General features: G+C 41.6%; 2 protein-coding genes across 3 annotated transcripts in view; one reads left to right on the top strand and one right to left on the bottom strand.

Annotated features, from left to right (window-relative positions):
* Positions 1 to 2,394, bottom strand: part of N4BP2 (NEDD4 binding protein 2) — a 55,705-nt gene extending 53,311 nt beyond the window's left edge. Inside the window, exon 1 of the mRNA XM_052682760.1 lies at positions 2,374 to 2,394. The gene's annotated coding sequence lies outside the window, so the exon portion shown is untranslated. The remainder of the gene's footprint in view (positions 1 to 2,373) is intronic.
* Positions 2,395 to 2,612: 218 nt separating this feature from the next.
* Positions 2,613 to 20,699, top strand: part of PDS5A (PDS5 cohesin associated factor A) — a 72,391-nt gene continuing 54,304 nt past the window's right edge. Inside the window, exons 1-2 of one of the 2 annotated variants that reach the window (XM_052681719.1) lie at positions 2,613 to 2,744; positions 3,547 to 3,717. In XM_052681719.1, the coding sequence (XP_052537679.1) occupies positions 2,718 to 2,744; positions 3,547 to 3,717 (198 nt within the window). In that variant the 5' untranslated portion in view covers positions 2,613 to 2,717. The remainder of the gene's footprint in view (positions 2,745 to 3,546; positions 3,718 to 20,699) is intronic. The other variant, XM_052681718.1, reaches the window with a different exon arrangement.

Genomic DNA, 20,699 nt, shown 5'->3' with positions numbered 1-20,699 from the left:
ATCTACATCAAATTGCTTGTATTCATCATTTGTTGTAGGAAGCAAAGTATCTAATGTAAGGATTTAAAAAGAAAAGTTCCTTGAAAGTATAATAGCTCTGGCAATATGTATTTTTGCAGGCTTTTGACAGGTTGATAGCTAGTCTGAGTCCTGCTTCCAAAAATCTAATCTGAACAGCACTGATATTTAGGAGGAAATATTAAATAGAACCATAGAATTGCTCAGGTTGGAAAAGACCTTAAAGATCATAAAGTCCAACCATAACATAACCAGACTATCTCCTAAGAGTACTAAGCCAGTGGTACAAGGCAGGCAACAGCACTAAGCCCCACCTCTAACATCACATTGCCTCAAGAAATTTCTACCATCTCAGTTTTTGAATATTTGACCTTGCAACTTTAAAACATATTACTATACTTTCAGATGTCAGAAGAAGAATACAAACACAAATAATCAGTCATGAGCAACTGGAGCAAATTCAACTACTATATAGATCTTTATTATATGAACACAGTCTCTTGCAGCAGCAACTGATTCTCTCCATTTTAGAATGATAAATGAGGCACACTTTGCCAGCAATTTCACTTAGCAGAAGGGGATTCCAGTTCATTTCAAAGCCCAGAAGAGCTACAAAATATTCCATCTTCGCTCTCCTACTTCTTTAGGCCTACTAAAGTTTACCCTTGTCTCAGTTTAACCATGAGTGCAGAAATCTCTTTTAATCCAACTTCCACCAAAGAGTCATTCTAATTCTCTTGCCCAAGCATTCCAGAATGTAGTCAAATAAGGATATTTACGTGTCCTCCAATTCACTGTATAAGATTTCATTGTATCTATAAAACAGAAGGGGAAGGCTCTCAGCCTATTGCCTACTCTTCCTCTCAATAACATGAAGTCCTTGGTTACCAGGGGCAAGTTCTGTTGTTAGAAGCCCTGGACAACACCACAGCATGGAAGAGACTCTAAGGGTAATTTTACCACCATTTTTTAACCTGCAGTTCTTCTATAAAAGGCCCTAATTCCAGCAATACTTTAAGACTTGAGATAATCTATTTTTAATTCCTTTTAAAAAAAAAAAATTAATGAAGTCTTTCTCCTTTCCTTACATTCTGGAAAAAAAAAATTCTGAAAAAAATAGTTGACTTTTTATCATTTTATGTTTTAAAATCAGTACCACTTCCTTAAAATTGTCTTCTGTACCCCACTGTTATGTCACTTGTCTATTGTGAATTCCCCAATCCGAGTTAAACCTGGAGAGAACCTTATTCTTTTTAAACCAAGGACACAGAACCAGATATAAGTCCCTTGCCTGGCACCACTCTAGATTCCAAAAGCATTACATCCCTTAAGTATTTCCTACAGCTCTCAGCCATTTTCACTGCCATCCTTCAGAGCAGGTTTCTGTAGGCTGCAGGCACCCAAAGCTTTCAGTTCAATTCAGGAAGACGCTGCAGGGAAACACAGCACAGGTCTAGAAAGAAAAACTCCTGCTCACACGATCAGTCCAGAAGTAGCTGAGAGCTCCTCATTCTCCTGCCATTCCTCATAATCAGGTAGTAGGACCCTTCCCTCTGAGCGTCAGGTTCACCTCCCCTCTGTTCCACACAGCCAGCTCCTCATGCCCTCCAGCCACACACATCCCTGCAGACTTCTGCAGAAGGTTCATCAGCTAACTGCAAACAAGACACTTTTAGCAAGTGTGTAACCATGAATTATCAGCAGAATGCAGGACGAGCAAACGCAGGGTACTTCTTGGACGCCTGTACTTGGACACACGTGGCATAGGACAGGCCCAAAAGGGGATGGATGGATCCCACTTTGTCAGTAACTTTCCAGACATATCGGAAAGCAAAAGGAATATGGCAGTACAAAGACATTTCACAGGGAAGGAATCCCTGAGGGTAGTGGTAAGGCCTCCTCGATCTGCACCCTCCAAGCTTGTGCTGAAGGCTTACGTGGAAATCCAAACGTGAGACACTTATCTGCCATCAGCCAAGGCAAAACACCTAGATGTTGGCACGTAGACATAAACCTGGCTGGAGAAAGGCCATTCCCCGCCACAGTGCCACCATACATCGCTTCCCCCATTTGACCATTTACCACGCAGGTCAGCCGCGGCCGCCGTCCCCGCTTCGGAACCGAGAGCCGAGGGAAACGCGGGCCGAGCGGCGCCCGAAGCGCAGCCACCGACACATCTCCGCTCGGCAGCCTGCCACGGCCGGCCCCGCCCGCGAGAGGCCGCGGCCCCTCGGCCCTCAGCCTTCGGCCCGCTCCCTCGGCCCGTGGCGCTCCGTCGCTTTTGGCGCCGAGCGTGAAGTGGCGCCAAGGCGGCCGCGCCCCGCACCGTGCCCCGCGGGCGACTCCGCGACTTACGGCCGGCCTCATCCCGCCTCGGGGCCGGAGGCGTCCCGCCTGGGCGGCGCTGCGGCTCCAGGCCCGGGCGGAGGAAGGGAGGAGAGAACGAGGGGGCGGCGCGGCGCGGAGCCTCCTCCCGGCTGTTCTTCCCCGGCCGGACGGAGAGCGGCACTGTGTCCCCGCGGCGCGCGCTCGGCGGAGCCTCCCCCTCTCCGCTGCCGCCGCCACCGAGCAGCTCCCCCTCCCCCTTCTGAGCAGAGCCGCCGCACCGCCGCGCAGGGAGGAGGCGGCGGGAGCGGGCGGGCAGCGGCCGGCGGGGCGGCGGCGGAGCAGCGAGGAGCGGCCGGCGCGGAGGCCGCTCCATGCTGCACCTTCCGGAGCTGCGTGAGGTAAAGGCGGCTCCGCGTCCCGCGTCCCTCCCTCCCCGCGCCCCCTCCTCCTCCTTCTTCTCCTCGTCCTCCTCCCCGCGGCCGGGGGCGGCCGTGCTCTGGGCCGGCCCGGGGGGGGGCTCTTTGTGGGCCCCGCGGCGGCGCACGGTGAGGGGCGGCGGGGCGCGGCGGGGCCGGGGGGGGCCGGGCCGGGCCGTGAAGTTGCGGGAACAAACGGAAAGTGGCGAGCGGCCCGGCCCCCGCCCCGAGGGGGGCTCCCACGGCCCGGGGGGGGCCGGGCGAGGGGCCGGGGCCGGGCGGGGGGGTTTTGTTTGCGATCGCCGCCGCCGCCTCTCTCCCTCCCCCCCCCCCCTCCTCTCCCGTCGGTTCCTCTGCCTCCCGATAGTTTTGAGGCCTAACTGTTTAGGCCTCGGCTCCCGGCTCCGCGCCGCCGTGCCGGCTCCTCGGCGCCCCGCGTGCCGGGCATCGCGGCCCCGCGCCCCGCCTCCGCCGCCCGCCGTCCCCGGGGACCGGGGCGTCCTTCGATCGGGGCCGAAATTTCATTGTAAAATCGGCGGCTCCCAACTATCGGTGTCTGGCTGGAGCGGCCCCGCGATGAAAGGAGGCGGCGGCGGGGAGCGGAGGGGCCGGGGCGGCGGGGCGACGGGTCCGGCCCCGGGACGGCGGGATGCGGCCGGGCGGCGGCAGGGGCTCGGGCGGCGCGGCGGGGGCCGGGGCCTTCTGCGAATTGAGGGTTCGAAATGGAAAAAGAGGGTTAGAAAGTCGGTGCCATTCCGCTGAACTTTTGTTTTCTGACCGATAGAGGCCGGTAGAGGACTGTGCGGAAGGAAAGTTTCTGAGCGGCGGCGCCAGGATGGACTTCCCGGCCGCCCAACCGAAACCCGCCGCCGATGGTAAAATCATCTATTACCCCCCCGGAGTGAAGGAGATCACCGACAAAATAACCAACGATGAGGTGGTGAAACGGTTAAAGGTAGGCCATCCCGGACCCTCTTCCTGCAAGTTTTGCTTCTCGCAGTAAATGTGTCATTGCAGGACTGTCGAGTTCTCCTGTCAGAACTGAAATGTCTCCTCACCCACAGACGTTCATAAGAACGCAGATTCCTTGCTCGTCTCTAAAAGAGGAGGAATTGATTTTTAGTTCTTGACTGTCCTCGTGTTCTCTCAAAGCTGGATTCAGTACAAAGAACTGCTGATTTGTACATGAAATGCATCCACTGTGTTGGAGGGGTTTCTGAACTGGGGTCATAATTACTAATTTCAGGATATATTGCCAAACTATTACTTGGTAAGCTAGGAGGTATCCCTGGGTTCCAGCAGAGTGAAATTTAGCAGAGTGGGGAAAATGACCGGGTCTAGTTTAGGGTATTCTGGACCAAAAAGACAGTACTGCTTAGAACCAGCAAAGATGAATTTCTGGAATTCATAGGTGGAGCCTTGTAATTGTTTCCGATGTAAAAATCAATCAGATTTTGGAGTTTAATACAACTCACGTGTCTGATGCTTAGCAAAGTTGCTAAATTTTCATAAACAAAAGGAATAATTGCTGTAAACACATGATTTTTTTCTTGTTTGACAGCATCCTGGAGGACTGTAAGGTTTATGGCTGCTTTACTTTTTTAATCTCTCTTTCCTTTAGATACATGAAATACTATGATACAGTAGTATTATTTCTCAACTCTGTGCCAAAAACAGAGAAGAAGATTAAGCGCTGACCAAATATTAGCACAGCTCATTTGTTAGCACCATGGTCTTTGGACCAGAATGTTGTCGTAATCTAGGATTTGGGCCTGTGCCCAGGGTGGAGATGTGGTAATGATTTTTTTGAGATCAGAAATATTCTCTTATCTGATGATGTGTTTCCCATCACAGTCTTGTCTCCACAAAGATGGAAAGATAGAAATTGTGGTCTCACCCAGTTGCTCAGCACAGTGAAAAATGTCTTAATTATAAATGTGAAGAAACTGTAGGCATCGTCCTGTGCTCCCAAAGCAACAAGGCTCATGTCTGTGTCTTGTTTCTGTGGAAATTGACCTTGTTCAATTACAGATTGGAAATTTATTTGCTGAATGCAAGAGTCTAACCTGGTATTTTCAAAACCGCAGTGGCATATTGTTACAGAAGAACCTAGAGCTTTGGTTGGACAGAGACCTTGAATCACGGAGTGTGCAGAATGGGGAGGAGTGTGGTTTTGAAACCTTTGTGGTAAATGGGTATTCTTATTATTATTCCAATTGGAGGACTTGCATTGGTGAGCCATGCCATCCTACATAACAGAAATAATAGGATTTCCAAGACATGCACATGTGTATCATTGAATTTCCTTGTTTGCGTGTTGTATGTGACTTTCAGGCTAAGAGAAGGTGTTCTTTCCTCATTTTTTATCAAGTACTGTTAAGAAATGTAGACTAATTGTAAATGGGAGCAAATAGTTTGGTTGTGGCTCCATTCTTGCCTAAGCAACAGAGAAAGATTTTTCTTGTATTGGTATTGCTTAATCTGAGTTTGGAAATTTTTTTCATCTGTTGTTCACTTTCCCAAAACATCATGAAAATTGAAGAAGTATAGAACCTTTTAGAACAAATATTTGTTGGGTTAGTTCTTTGTTTTTGCTTAAAAGCAAGCATTGATCTTTGCACATGAAATCCATGTTTCTTTATATCAACTTGTTTTTTTATAGAAAGAAAATCACATTGGCATGTGGAGTGTAATATAATACTTAGACAGAAATGCACATGAAAGTTTTGTTCAGTTTAAAGATAACTTTCCAGAGCTTTAAATATTGATAAAAGCCAGCTTGAGCAAGATGTACAGGCATGTTTTGATCCTTGCAGCTGTAGGGTTTTTGACTTGGCCATGTATCACCTAAAGATGCTATGTGTGTATTTTTTATGTATCTTGGTGCTCTGATAGCCACCGTTCTTGGTGCAAGCACATTTTTATTCTCTGACTTACTAAAAGCACAGTCAACTTAATTGTCTGCAAATTTGTGTTGATATTAGCAACTTTTGTGATATCACATCTGTATTTTTGTGTCCAGGCTTCTACTCATAATGAAGGCTTTTCTTATTATTGGAACTTGAGACGTTCTGGGCACCTGTCCCAGAGTGCCTGAGCAGCAGCTTATGTGCCAAGGACTTCTAAAAAGAGTGTTTTTCTATCCTTTCTCTCCTGCTTCAGGCTGTGGGTAATAAAATGTAGGCCAGATTCATTTGCAGTGTTTTGATAGATATGTATGCTAACATTAGCACTGCCCCAAAGATGGAGGTATTGAGAACTTTCAAATCAGCGTGTGCCTTCTGAGCAGTGCCGAAAGGAGAAGCCTCTGCATTGCGTGTGTGTGTTGCACAAAGCACCAGGAGCTCAGGCACTTGATGGTGTCAAAAATGTTTTTTTTAGTATGTTAGGTTACGCTGATGGTTCAGTGCCTCCTTGGAGTAGGATGTACGCTGTGTGTCATTTCAGCCATTAAAGAAGCGATTCCAACAATACTGTATTATGGCTGGGGACAAATGGCCTGAGCTTAATTGAATCTATTAAATGGACAAATGAGGCAGCTCACAAGTAACAGTTTTGAAACTTCCTGCAAAGTAGCTACGGAAAATTTGGGGGGAGATAATATTGCTCTTTACGGTGCGCCAATTCATTATATAGCAGTTGGTCTCAGAGCTATAAATCAAATGTTTGTCACGTTAGTAAGGTTTGTAGGGAGAGATAGCATCTTTTATTTAATGGAATGATATAGGTGGAAAATAAATAATTCAAGTCACCCAGGTCTTTCTTCAGGTCTATCATGAAACCAGCAACTAAAAACCAGTTGGGAACAGTTGCTATTGGTGTTACATTTTTTCCTTTAAGGTAGTTTAAGGAAGCCTGAGGCACTCAGCATCTGTCCTGCAAAACTTCTCAATGACCTCAAAATTAAAACAAATAGTAATAATTGACTGTTAAACATTTTCAAGATGGAATGTATTTTACTGCCTTGTCAAACTTGTATAGAACTTGTATACTATTGTCAGTAAAATATCAAATTTCTTTGATCACAAGAGTATATTTTCATGTGATTCATATGTAACCGTGTCATCATTAGGAGTAGGATTAGTAGTAGTGTAATTGATTGTCACAGGTACTTAAAATAACCATAGCAGTCCAAAATGCAGAGAGTTTCTCACAGCCGTTAAAGGTGAAGTGAGAGCTGCCATTGAAGGATGTCTGTCTCTGCTGCTAGTCTTCCTACCTGTGTTCTCTGTCTTCTCAACAAGTGTTTTGTTTTGCCTCATGGTAAAACTGATGGGTAAACAGATCTGGGTTAAAACTTAGGAGAAAACGAATTACTGCGTCGATTTTAGCCTGGATCATTTTCTTGCCTAGTTTTTCAGTAGAAGAACTGATGTGTGATGTACAGTTTAGGTTTGTATTGATACTTACACAATTTGATAAGTGTTTGAGGGACATGTAGGAAAAAGTCTGTAGTGCAGTGGTTGGCTTTCCATCTAAGTATCAGTATAAGCAATCCTAACTCATAAAATATGTACAAAGTGCGTTTAATAGGCGCTGAAATACAGAAGTACAAAAACAGTTTCTGAAACTTTACGAAAGAATGGAGTGAGATATATTTCAGTGTAGAGATTTTTAACAAAGCTTTAAGGCAGTGTAAATAAAGTTTTAATGAAATGAGCGTTCTGTGGGTGAGAATTTGTTGAGGATTATGCAGTTCTTTGTCATAGTTGGGGTTAGCATTCTGGTTTTTGTTCTGGTTTTCTGGATGGGGGGAGTCGGTCTTCCCATAGTTCACAGTGAGTCCAGTAGTCTTGTCACTTTCTCATGGTAACAGTCCAGCAAGGTGTTTTCTGTGAGATTCTTTTTATCTCTCTCTCCTCCAGTTCCCCCTCTGCTGCCCCACCCCGAGGCCCAGTGTGTGATCATCTGGATTAGTATTCCTGGTGTGCCCTGCAGACTTCCTTATCTCATCCCTTGGCATTTCTAAATTAGCTGATATAAACAAGCACTCCCTATCCTTCCCATTGTCTTTCTGTATGTTCCTCAGGTTAATAGATGTTGTCTTCTTTGTAGTTGAGCTTGTTGTGTTTTTATCTCTGGAAGATTATCCTCACGTCACTAGAAATTGTTAATGCTAATAGATAATGCTAATTATTATGTGTGGATTTTTTTTTCCTCTTTTAATGTTTGGATTAAGCTGGAGATCTGTGAGGATAAAAAAAATAATCTCTTTACTCACCTAATATTTCTTTATTATGGCCTTTGGGATTGTGCGGTGTGCTGGGTGGAACTTGGGTCTGCATGTGTTGCTATTTTGAAGGAGACTAAAACATAAAAACTAGAATATCATCTGAGAGAAGAGAACCTGTTTTCTGTTGTCATACGCTGGGATCTGATACGTTTGAGGGGGGGCAAAAAGATCCATATTAGATCCTTATTAGTATGTCGGATTGCATTAACTAATAAATACTACTTGTCAGTAAGAGATGACATGTATGTTCTCGTGGCTTAGACCTCTGACTTGCATGTCCATATGTGCTTAAATGTGAGAACTGTAAGTAGCTCTGTAGAGGTTGCATTGCCAGGTTGCAAAATGATCCACAGATAATTATTCTAACACTTCTTAAACTTCCATTAATTGTATTTAACTGCAGACTGCAGTTAGCAATGTTCTTGAGCTATTGCTGGCCGCAGAAGCCTAAAGCCAAATTTCTAATTTGAATTTGCTCGTAGTTTAATCTTTTTAATTAGTTTCACTCTTGCAACAATCAAGTTTTTCATTAACTAGGACAGGCCACCAGTCAAAAGAAGAAATCTTATACTGATCTTTTTTTTCTTCTTTTCTCCAATGAAGTCATAGCTCTTTTCTTTGTAAATGCCCCAATTTTCTCAATCCTTGGAGGAATAGACCACGTAGGTTCACCTGGATATTACTTTATTTCAAATTGATTGATGATTAAATCCTTTTCAAAGATAATTTTCTTATGTTACAACTACATCAGTAATCAATGGCAGCCACATGTATATAATATTAATTGGATGATATCCTGGCAATAAAAATATAAATGCGTTGCAAGAGAAAAGTAGTCCTGGTTGGGAGATGGAGGGAGGGATGGAAACTGAAGTTTGCTGAGTTAACTGTGATAAGAGCTGGAAACATGGGTACTGGAATGGGCTGCCCCGGGAGGTGGTGGACGAGATAAGGTGCTCAAGGAATGTTTGGACGTTGTGTTGAGGGACGTGGTTTGGTGAGAGCTGTTGGTGATCAGTGGATGGTTGGACTCCATGATCTTGCGGGTCTTTTCTAACCTTGGAGATTTTGTGATTCTATAATCTGATGATGAACCACTGAAATGGACAGGCTAGGCCAGAAGTCTTTCTGTCCTTGTTTATTCTAATCAAAACCTCAAAGGATTATTAATACTATTGTGCTTAGTGGTTTGTTGTTCTTTGGTGAGGGGTTGATACAAACCTTAGTTTAAGAGATGGAGAATTGAAAAGCTGCCCCTACTGGGAGGGGGCCAGGGGAACAACCACTAAGTTGGCTTCAGGGGCCTGATTTGGCAAGTCTGAGATGTAACTTTTGAAGTGACTGTGCATTTTGTTGCATTTTGCTCATTCAGACCACATGTTTCTTTGGTTTCAGTTACGCTTTGGAGTGCTTAGCTCTTCTTTGTAGCAAGCCCCCTCTTTCTGCTTAGGAACCTGGAAATTGTCACATTTTCTGGAAAAAGTTTGTTGCAGGCTGTGTAACAGGCATCTTATAGAAAGTTTGTAATAGGTAACAGTATAGCAGGATCGGTTGCCCAATGAGGCCTAAATACTTCTCTCCTGCAATATTTTTCTTCATTTATTGTCTTGCAGCTTCACTAAATAAATTCAGAAGTGGCTTCAAGGCTTTTTTTGTTTGTTTTAAATGCGCACAATCACGTAGCAAATACTGTATTAACATTAGCATTGAGGAAATGGTACAGCGATGTGATATGTATAGATTTGTTTAACTTGGACGAGAGATTAATCATGGTAAAAGTATAGAAAATAATTGATGCCAGATAGTAGATTACGAATTTCTAGTTTTGATCCCCACTCGTGGAGAAAGAGCATTTATTTAAATTGAAAAGGTGAAATGTAAATATTGTTGAAGGTCAGCTATTTCTCAGGGTCGTACTGGAAGGTTGTGGCAGAGCAAAACTGAATTTGGTTTGCAGCAGTGCTTTAAACATGTAAGTCACTTACTTGAGGTGGGTGTGCCTGGCAGTATGTGTTTTATGGTATAAATGTGGAAAACTCCTGCTGTATTCAAACATTTTAAAGTAAGTTTGGATACAAAATCCTAGCCATATTGCTGCATTCATACAAGGAGTTTGTATGCATTTGTGAAACAGCAGGAGCATTAGCTGTGCTCAGGGCTATAAGCAAAGTGTTAATCTTGCAATAGGGCTATGAGATGAGAGAAGAAAAATTATCACTTGGTTTGCAGACAGTAGCATGGAAATGATTGATAGGAAGGAAAATGAAACATTGTCTGAGGTTACTTTTATTCCCTGTCTGCTTGAATCAGTTCATGTTACTGTGTTTGCTTAATGCCGATGTGTGTCTTTTGCTACCAAAAAATTAATTAGCAGATCATTAGTTCACAATGTGTATTAGAGCCACGTACTTTAAAGGAACCAAACTTGTGTAGCTCCTATTCCACATTAAACATTCTTCGTATATGAAGTTCTTGAATGGACTGCAGCACGTCCTTGATCACTGTTGGTACCTGGAAATGTAAAACACGTGCTTACTATGGGTCTCACTCAAAGCAGTGTGCGTTGGCCGGCTCTGCAGCTGCAGTAAACTAATGAACTGTATTCCCACTGCTGTGCTGACATCAGATTTTTGGTTGTTGCAAAGATGTCTTAAGCATGATGAAGTACTGCTAGAAGAAAAGAAAGATAGAAGGGCTACAAAGTGTGCTCCTGCTCAGAAACAAAAGGTGAGAATTTTCTCGTTCCTAGATATTGTGGCATATCCTAAATGTATGTTTAATTAATGTGAGACAGATGAGACGCGCTTATCAGATAGAGGTGTCAGAACTGCAGTGGTGGGATCTGTTTTGCAGTCATGGTGGGGGAAAAGTTTCATCAAAACTTATTGTGAAGGGCAGTCAGCCTATTTAATGTCTTATTTTTCCTTAGCCCATATTCTTCTATCTGTTTGGCAGCGTTTCTCGTCTTCGTGATATTCTATTGCCATCAATAAATGCAGCCTGTTACCTTTGCTGAAATGCTATCTGATGGCGTCATTGGGAGTTATAGGCCTTACAATATGTTGTGAAGGTTGTGTTTTTTAAGTACCTTTTCATAGAAATTATGACAGCCATCTTTAGGAGATTTGTCAGAAATTTCCAAGTCGTTGAAGTAGTACGAAAGTTTTATGGTGGCAAAATATGTTTGTAAGCATTAAAGAGGTGCATGTTTGTTTGTTTGTTGTTTCTACTTAAAAATACCATTTTAATGGATGTAGGAGAAGAGAGGATTTTAAAAGGACTTTGGATAAATCAAATTTTTCTGCAGTTCTTTTCTTCTCCCCCCCTTCCTTCTGTATCAAATGCAGCACAGTCCTTAAGAGGCTTTACTCTTCTGTAGTTATGGGAGTGGTTAATAGTGTGAACTTCAGCGTGCAGTCATTGAAGAGTTCCCTTTCATCTACAATTGTAGTCTGTCTATCCTAGGACTCTCTGTGGAAATAACCTGATTAACCATCAGGGAATAGCTTCAGATTTGCAGATTTACAAAATACATTTTAATACTGTACAACGTGCTGATCTTAAGGCTGTTTTATTGCTATATCTGATGTGAGAGACTATTAAAATGCCAACTTCAAACTGGTGCTTCCCATGAAAATCCTGTTACTGTAGTTCTTATTGCCTGAGAATTAGCTTCACAATTGGTGAAAAAGATAAAAGCAAATAGTTGAATGTAGGAGGTGCTTAATATGAAGATGTTGTGAATTTTGAGCCTTGCAATTGGGTTGTCTGATGCTGTAGTGTGGGTGTGAAAAGAGTAAGTACTGGAATAAGTTGCTGTTCCTGAAAACAAACAAATGGGAGGTGTTTGACTGTACTTCTGTAGGAAGGAAAATGCTGCCAGATTGTTCCCCTCAAGTTTTTTGTTCTGTGTTCAGGTAGATAGTGGTCAAAGTAGGGTAAGTCGCGTTACTTTAATATAGCTTTGTGTTCCTGCTCTAAAATATATGCGTGTTCTTAATTACCCAAAGTGCAGTAGCACCTGTTCATTTAGTAAGCTCATCAGTGAAATTTAATCAAACCATGGTCATAATTTAGTAGGGAGTTATTTGAAATTAAATTTTAAGGAAAATGGAAATTCTTCTTGTAATTTAAAGTAATAAAACATGATATTCAGTTACTTACCTGTCACTAGCTGTGATGCCTCCCTGTGAGCTTCAGTTCTAATGGCCTCATCAGTTTGAAAGGATGTGACTTTTCTAAAACGCTTAGTTTACATGGAAAGAGGAGTCATTCAGAATTATGCTCCTTTGTGTGGTGACATAAAGGTATGAAAGGGTACCTGAAGGGAAGTTTTAATTCTTAAAGGTGTTCCAGCAATGAGGTGAAATAGAGTTTTCTTTCTTTTGGTGGTGGAAACAGAATTTGGCATTCTGGGAAGAGGTGGAAAAGATTATCCTATGGGCTTTTTGTTGTATTTAAATAAGCTATTCTTTCTCAGCATTGAATTGCTGCCAAGGTAACATTCATTCACTTAAAAATTAAAGTAGAAAGAAAAGCAAGAGAATTGTGAAGGTTTTTGCTGAAAGTACATTTATTGAAATACCTCACTCAGTCATCCTCTGCAAATGTAGATGGTGCATGTCACTATTTCTGCAAAACTTCTAATCCATCTCTTATCTAAAGCTTCTCTAAAGACGGTAAAATTCAGTGACAAGAAAATAGGTAGTTTTTGCTTCTATCTGTAAATGCTGACTAGGATGATCTGGGTCTTCTGATCTAGGAGTTGAGTTTGTGAGCCATTAGTGACATGGTTTTCTTAGAAAACATACGTGAAATATGAAGGTAGGCATAACTCTGCAGCCTGAGGAAAAATAGAAAATCAGGAAATGAGATTTTAGCTGTATTCTAGTTGAAACTGGTAATCTAGACAGCTTTGCAATGATGAGATGTTGGCTTTCAGATACAGATCTGTCTGTGTAGAATATATGTGCATTGGTACAACTGGAAGTGAGTCAGCTGTAAACCTAGTAAGTTTTAAAAATATCTTTTGAACAGGGAGTGAAAAGCAGTTTAAAGACTATGTTTGTAAACCTCAGCTGGGGAAGTGAGCACAGCACATTTTCCCAAGGCAGTTTTACACTCCCAGCCTTTATTTCCTGTAAAGGTTAAAACGCCTTCTGTCAGATAACAAAGTAGAAATGCTGCCAGTTAATTTTGTTTAATTTTGACATTTTTTACCCTGGAACTTTGTTTTGGATCTTGTACTGGGATGTCGGAGTACACTGGCCTGAATTGGATTTGTTATGCCAATATGAAACCGTATTCATCTTCTCCATGAGTTCTGTTCTGCAGTTTGTCTCAAACTTCTGTCTCTTGAGAAATGGCACAGCAGGACTGTGCCCTAATTCACACTGTCTTAACCTTCTTCAGAATCATTCCTACTTCAATCCATACATGGGCTGTGATGAGTCTGAAAGTATAGAAATGGATTCAACTCCTATCAATGCATTGGTTAAAGGGCTGCATCGTGAAGTAGCTGCGTGTTGTTAGTAAGCTTAGTCTAAGCTGACCTGTATAGCACATATTTTAGTCTAGTTGAAAAGCAAGTTAGTTTACCTAAAAATGCAAAATGTAAATCCTTTTGTGTATGGTGTTTTGGAAGCTTGTTGTTCTTGCAGTGCTGCACCTGAGTACTTTGAGTATTCTAAGCTGATGCTGCTACTGAAGAAAGGAGTTTTTCATCCTTAACCCTGCTGCTATTGCTATTCAGAGAGTTCCAATTCACAGTCCTTTTCCTTCTTTGATTCAGCAGTTCTCTCAAGGTTGTAGAAGCAAATCAAGTTTGTGAAGACTGAGATGAGAAAAATGAAAAATGGAGATACGGAGTGAGGGAAGGAGTGTGGAACAGGGGCAATAATGAAGTTGGAAAGGATGAAGTTGCTACACCAGTTGCTGGAGGATTACTTTTAATCAAACCCTGCTGTGCTTCACTGTGTTGGAATGTGTGGAAAGGCGAACAACAGAGCCAGACAAGTGGTCTTACTTGTGGACCAACTTTTTCCCACGTGCCAGTCCAGGTGTTTGTGTTTCCCTCTCCTTGTGCTGGCAAAATCCGTGTGGCATTCTTGCGGTGGTACGACTGTTACATTCAGTAACAGTTTAATTTGGGACACTGTTCATTTGGTTCGATGTTATTAGCTCAACTTAAGGATAAATTAAACTGCACTCTGAGATTGGGCTGAAGCAGTCCTGCCCGCCCCTGTGGGGCTACCTTTGTCTTGTACTGACAGTGGCACTTGTGCAGCCGTGTAGTGCCACTCCTCGATCCTGTGAGTGCTGATGTAGTGAAGAGATGGAACTGGCAGTTTTAGATTAACTTGCACTGCAGTGAAATTGCACCCTAAGAATTGCTGCAACGCCTGCCCCCATCCTGGTTTGGTGAGACAAAATGATGTCTCTTGTTTCAGGGAGCTTCAAATTTAAATGTAAGCAGTGTGCTATATTGGAAATTCATGCTGTGTTCGTACACAGGTGTGAATTTTGCTGGTGCTGGTGGTTTTGAACTGATGTGAATGTTGTGAGATCCTGAATGAATTTTCTAATGTTCTAACAGACTGGCTGCTAGAATAATAGATCGTACCATTCATGTTACATAACTGCTTTCAAAATAAATGGATTTTATGTTGGAGCTCAGAACTGGTGGGTGTCATATATAATGAGAGGTTCTTACACTTTTCCTTTGTCTAGGAATGTTTGGTTTTCTGCTTTCTCCCGTTAATATCTTTTTTGTTTGAACAAAAGAAATAGAATTTGAGGCTTCAGTGTTCTTCAGGCTGCCCTATGCCTGATGGCTCACAGTTCTATGCTAGTATTGTGATAAAGAGATGTGAGCCTTGATGTTTAGACTGGTCTTTTCCTGTTCTACAGTCCACACTGTAGTCTTGCGCTGTGACTTGAACTAGAGTGTGCAGGACAGGCCATTGCTTGCAAACAGATTTGTCTTCATGCCAGCTCTTATTCTTTTTCCCCCTCCTAATGCCTGCTGCAGTTGATTGTTCTTTAAACAAAGGCTTGTGTGAACTTACATGTTCATACAGAGAAATGAATCTTCTAGATAATCATAATTTTTTAAAAAAGGTACCTCCCAGCAGCTAAGCACCAGAAAGAGCTTGCTCCTTTTCCTCTGCCAAGCGTGAACTAGTAAATACTAGAACGTTTTTCTGTCAGCCTGAAGCCAGCGTTAGTAACACACCGCAGGGTGCATAGGTAGACCACGGGTTTACTGTTAGGCATTCATCTGTTCCACAAATATTCATAGAAAGCAAAAACACTTCTTAAATTGGTAGCCATTTAACTTGTATTTCTTATGCTCTTAGGTTCTGAAAAGTATGCAGACTGTTTTTTTTTTTAAGGATGCCTTAATTGAACAAAAAACACAGAAAAATGTCCGAGCGTAATTTTGCTTATTCTTTGATGATGCAGTGTTTGCAGAGAGCTTGCACTTCTGTGGTGCTGTATGCATTGAGAATCTGTAGTTGCCAAACTTTTTTTTTTCCCTTAGCAATGTGCGTGTAATATATGGAAACTTCTTATGAAAATAACTGCACAGGAATGTTGCCAGAAACTGTTGTATGAAGTTATATGGGTAATTTTGATTATACAATCTTCTCCTTGAAACGATTTGATTTCATCTCATGTTCTTGAGGGAGTTTCTGGCTTGTTTTTAGTTGTTTCAATTCATGTTGTTATTTAAGCTATTCTTCTTCTCATCTTCAATTCAGAAAGCTTCACAGTAACAAAAAAAAAAAAGAATGTGTGGATCTGTGTTGCATGTATCACCAGTTATTCTATCGGGGCTCCTGAATTCAGTTGTTATAAAAAATTTTGGAGAGCTTAGGTGAGTATTGATTCAAAATCTGTAATTGAATTCCTTGTCTGATTATATAGAGAAAAACTATAAGCAACTGGTACCAGTCATGAGCAGTAGATCAACTGTTCTGTGGCTTGGCCAGTGCAAAGAAACTTGGATATGTTGGTAGTAGATGATAATGCTGTTGCAAAGAGAACCTGTGTAAATGTCAAACTGAGTTTGCATTGTCTTAATTTGAACTAGAATGCGTGCACGGTGGTCTTAGTGAAGGTGAAGGGGGGAGTGTCCTGATTTTTACAGAATTGTAGGGGTTGGAAGGGACCTGTGGGCATCATCAAGTCCAACCTCCCTGCTGAAGTAAAGTTCCCTGAGTAGGTCATGCAGGAGGGCATCCAGGCAGGTTTTGAGTATCCCCAGAGAAGGAGGTTCCACTCTCTCTCTGGGCGCCCTCATATAAGGCTCTGTCACCTTCGCAGAAATTATTGCTCCTGTTCATTTTCGTGGACTTCTCTGGGATTGACTACCAGGGACTACTATTTTCTTAGCCAAAATGAGTGATAAGCATTTTGTATTTTTGTCTGCCTATGTGAATATTATATATCAAATTATATGTGTTGTATATCTCTCGTATCTCACTTTGTTAAGAATCAAGTCTTTTCTGAAATCTTCCTTTTGATGTGTAAAAACAGCTCCTAAGCGAATTAAAAGCAGATGTTGTTGGATGCTGTCTTTGTCAGCCAGGTGTGGATGGATGGCCATGATGTGTGTTTCCACATGGCTTTACCACAACGTAGGCTTGTGAGCGAGCAACCAGAGCTATGGCGAAAGACATAAAGACATGCTTAAGATGAAGGTGAACAAGGCAGTGGATTCAAATGGGCAGCAGGAAGCTTCTTTATGCATCCTTCAGTTTCCTTTGCTGGTTGTTTCTCTGATTATTTCTTTTATTATTATTTCTAAGGTTTTTTGTTGTTGTTTGTTTGTTTAATTTTTTTTACTGTTAATCCAGTGCTGCACTCACTACTGATGTGGAAACCACTGAGATTCAAGATATGATTCAAGAAGGTAGCACCTTTTGCCCTCTGTTTGACTATGAGTTTCAGCCCTATCCCCATTTTGATTACTAACCCTGCTCTTAACATCTGGACTGAAACTCTGCATCATGAATGTAGTAGCTGTATTTTGGGAATACCTAATAGAAATACTGAAACATTTCCTTCAATTTAACATACTTAGGCCACAATTTGCTGTCTTCTGTAGTAATTTTCAATGAAATAAATAGTCAAATATTTGGTCTCAGCACTTTTCTTGAAGGTGCTAAAAGGCTTTGTCTTAATGCCTGAGTTTTAGGCACTGGAGATTTTTCTTGATAGCTTTTCTTCCCTGGTCGTAAATCTTGGCTAACAGCACATTTACGATTTCAAATCAACTCCTGCAGGTATTAGAGACTGTTGTAAACCTCTGTAAACAATCTGTAGGCCAAAGTGCACTTGTAAATTCCTCGTTTCTTTCTATACAGATGCACTGCAAAATATTTAAACATTAATAAAAACAAAACAAAAAAAAAAACAACCAAGCAAACAAGACCAGCAGAGCAATACGCTGCTAAATCTTTGTAGAATGAAAAAGTGAGAAAACATGCATAGCAAGATACTACAGTCCACAGGTTTGGGATGAACTATTTCAGGATGCTACTGACCTACATGCTGTGATCATGAGGGCAATTTAAAAAAAAAATCAGTAGAAGATTATACCTATAGAACATGAATTAAATTGCCAAGTTTCACACATTTTGGATTCTGAACCATAGCTAATGCAATGGAATTAAGTACTGTACATAGAATCACAGAATGGCCTGGGTTGAAAAGGACCACAGTGATCATCCAGTTTCAACCCCCTGCTGTGTGCAGGGTCACCAACCACAAGTCCAGGCTGCCCAGAGCCACGTCCAGCCTGGCCCTGAATGCCTCCAGGGATCCACATCCACAGCCTCCTTGGGCAACCTGTTCCCACGTGTCACACCCTCGGAGTGAAAAGCTTCCTCCTAATATCCAACCTAAACCTGCCCTGTCTCAGTTTAAAACCATTCCCCCTCGTCCTATCACTATCCACCCTCATAAACAGCTGTTCCCTCTCCTGTTTATAGCTCCCTTCAAGTACTGGAAGGCTGCAATGAGGTTTCCCTGGAGCCTTCTCTTCTGCAAGCTAAACAAGCCCAGTTCCCTCAGCCTTTCCTCATAGGAGAGATGCTCTAGCCCTCTCTTACATGCAAGTTTGAAACAAACATAGGAAGTTTCTGTGAATTTTAGGACCTGAAGGCAATAACTTTATAGGCTAGAGTGCTGTTAAATTTGATGTTGTGCTTTGGCAATATATTTGTATCAGTTGATTCATTTTAACAGTCACATGATCAATAATTTAATGTTCTCCTTTATAGTTTGTAGGTGAGAGATCTGATCTTGTTATAGATAACTTTTCCCATCCTCTTTTCTATTTTCACAGTCAATGTGGGTTTTTTGTTAGATTGTTTCATTTCGGTTTGTTTTGTTTCCTGAACCACTTTTTGTATATCCAGCATGTGTCTGTGGACTGCACTGAGGTCACTGCAGCTGAGCACATGAAGTTTATTTGATTCTCTGTTCACTTTTTGAAGAAGAGAAACAGAACAAAGATCATTTTTTAACAATGAGGCATTATTTTTGCTCTTTGCTTCAGGCCACTGGAAGCCAGTGCACTTGATGAATTCTGGGCAGCTTCTGTAAGCTGAGGCTTGTAAACTTCTCACATTTATCAAGTCAATGGCCCCGTCTCTTTGTCACAGATTTAGGCATTTGTGAGATGACCAAATCCTGTGCCCATGGGGGCCAGATCTATGTTCACACTTGGGGCACAGTCCGGTATTGCTTCAGGTGTCTGAGCATACAAAGGGAATCAGCTTCATCATTCTGCTGTTTCAAGTGAAGGCAAAAGTTGTGCACATTGCTTCACTGTTGTCACTATCTAAAGACATGAGTGACAGACCTGTCCAATGGGCTCATAAAAGCTGTAAAACTGATTTAAATGACTTCTGGTTTCTGAGGTTGTTTAAAGAAGGTACTAAGTGTTTTAAACAAGCAAAAGGCAAAACATTAATAGTGGCGTTAGCTCAAAAAATGAATCGAGTCTTACGTTGTTTTGTACTTTTAGTGTTGAAGTATCTCTAATTTTCTCTTGGATAGAGGATTTTCTGGGTAAATGTAACATATAAAAGTGGTTGGAAAAAGACAAAACTGTTCTACCTTAAGTCTTTTGATTTTATTTTTAATTATTTTTGTTCTCATTAAGCGTGGTGGTACACCTCTCAAAATTTTTCTTGGTTTCTGTTTCAGACATTCTTTATGAGAATGTTGCTGGCAGCCACTTAAATGATATTTAGCACTTGCAAATTGCTGATTTCAGCAACATGTTTTAGATAAATCTTGTTCTAATCTAAATTCAAAATGAATAATTATGCAACTGAATGTTTCTAAACAGTCTCTGGTTTTCTTTTTAAGTAGGAAAACGTCACGAGTTCTATACAGTGACCTTTCAGCCTTTCTAACTTTGTCTGGTTTTAGTTCTTTGTGTAATGTATTTATAGAGAATATATCTTTGCTTAGATAATGAAATAGTGACAGTAGGTGGAGAGCATTAGAATAAAGCAGAAGTGGATATAGAGGTTAAAAATGGGGCAATGTTGCCTAATGACAGTGATGCAGTAAGAATCTGTGGGGTCTGGCTAATGGAGAGTGCCTGGTGATGTCTTCATCTGAAGTCTGTACTTAGCAAAGAGGGAAAATGGTTGAGGTCTCTGACTTTTTGGGGCATGAGTGATCTTCACATATTTCACTAAGAAAATTATAACACAAGAAGGCTCTCTGCTGTAACTTAGAAGGCAAAGCGCTTAAAAGCGTGTTGAAATCTTTCAGCAAAAATGAATCCTTGCAATAATGTTTTGTTTCTGATATATTGCCTGCTACTTATCTTGGCAAAATCAGCAGCAGTAAAGCTGCAATTGCATACGAGGAATGCTGATGGACAGGTATGGCAGTTGCTGGCATATTCTAACTAGCCACAAGGCAAAAATCTGACAGAACTGATAAGCAACAGTTGCAGAACTCTTGTGGAAAAAAATGAGTTACTTGAATTTCTCAGAACGTGAGAAAAAGTTCCCAAATAAGAGTTCATTAGCCCGAGATTAAAATAACTGCAGAAAATAAACAGAAACACAACAGTTTGTGGAGGTAGTGCACAATACTGCCCATGCAGGAAGGTACAGTAGAGCTCTCTTAAAGCAGTCCTTTATTTCTATGTATTTAATAAATTGGGTGCCCCAAAATCTCATGTTTTTGGGAAAAGAACATTTACTGTGGATCAGGGAGGAGAAGTGACTTTGTGACTTAGTGAATTAGTTCAAGGTACACTTTTGAACCAAACAGCTAATTAACAACATGGTTTGAATTGCTTAACAAGCAAAAATCCAGTCTTGTGACTGCTGATAGGATGGATATAGATGGATAATTCCAGAAAATAAAAACAAATTTGAGACAGGCACAGGAATGTGTAAGTCTGTTTGGGTTTTTTTTTCCCTCTTTTTTATCCCTTTCTCCCAATCTCCTACATTGTCCTTTGTAAGGCAATTATGATGGCAGTATTATATATCAGTTGAATTTACTGTAGGCTTCTCATACTGCCTTTTTTTTTTTTTACTTACGTAGTACTAAGCTACATGGGCATGTCATCATCTTTTACCAGGCTTATTTCTTAGAAACTTCATTCTGCCTTTAGAATCATTCTGTTTCTGAGCACCATGGATTTGACTTTTATATCAGCT

The sequence above is a fragment of the Tympanuchus pallidicinctus genome, unplaced genomic scaffold (assembly GCF_026119805.1).
Source record: "Tympanuchus pallidicinctus isolate F22 unplaced genomic scaffold, pur_lepc_1.0 scaffold2, whole genome shotgun sequence".
Classification (NCBI taxonomy): Eukaryota; Metazoa; Chordata; class Aves; order Galliformes; family Phasianidae; genus Tympanuchus; species Tympanuchus pallidicinctus.
Note: the sequence above shows the minus strand (reverse complement) of the source record. Positions and strands in the feature narration are given on the sequence as shown.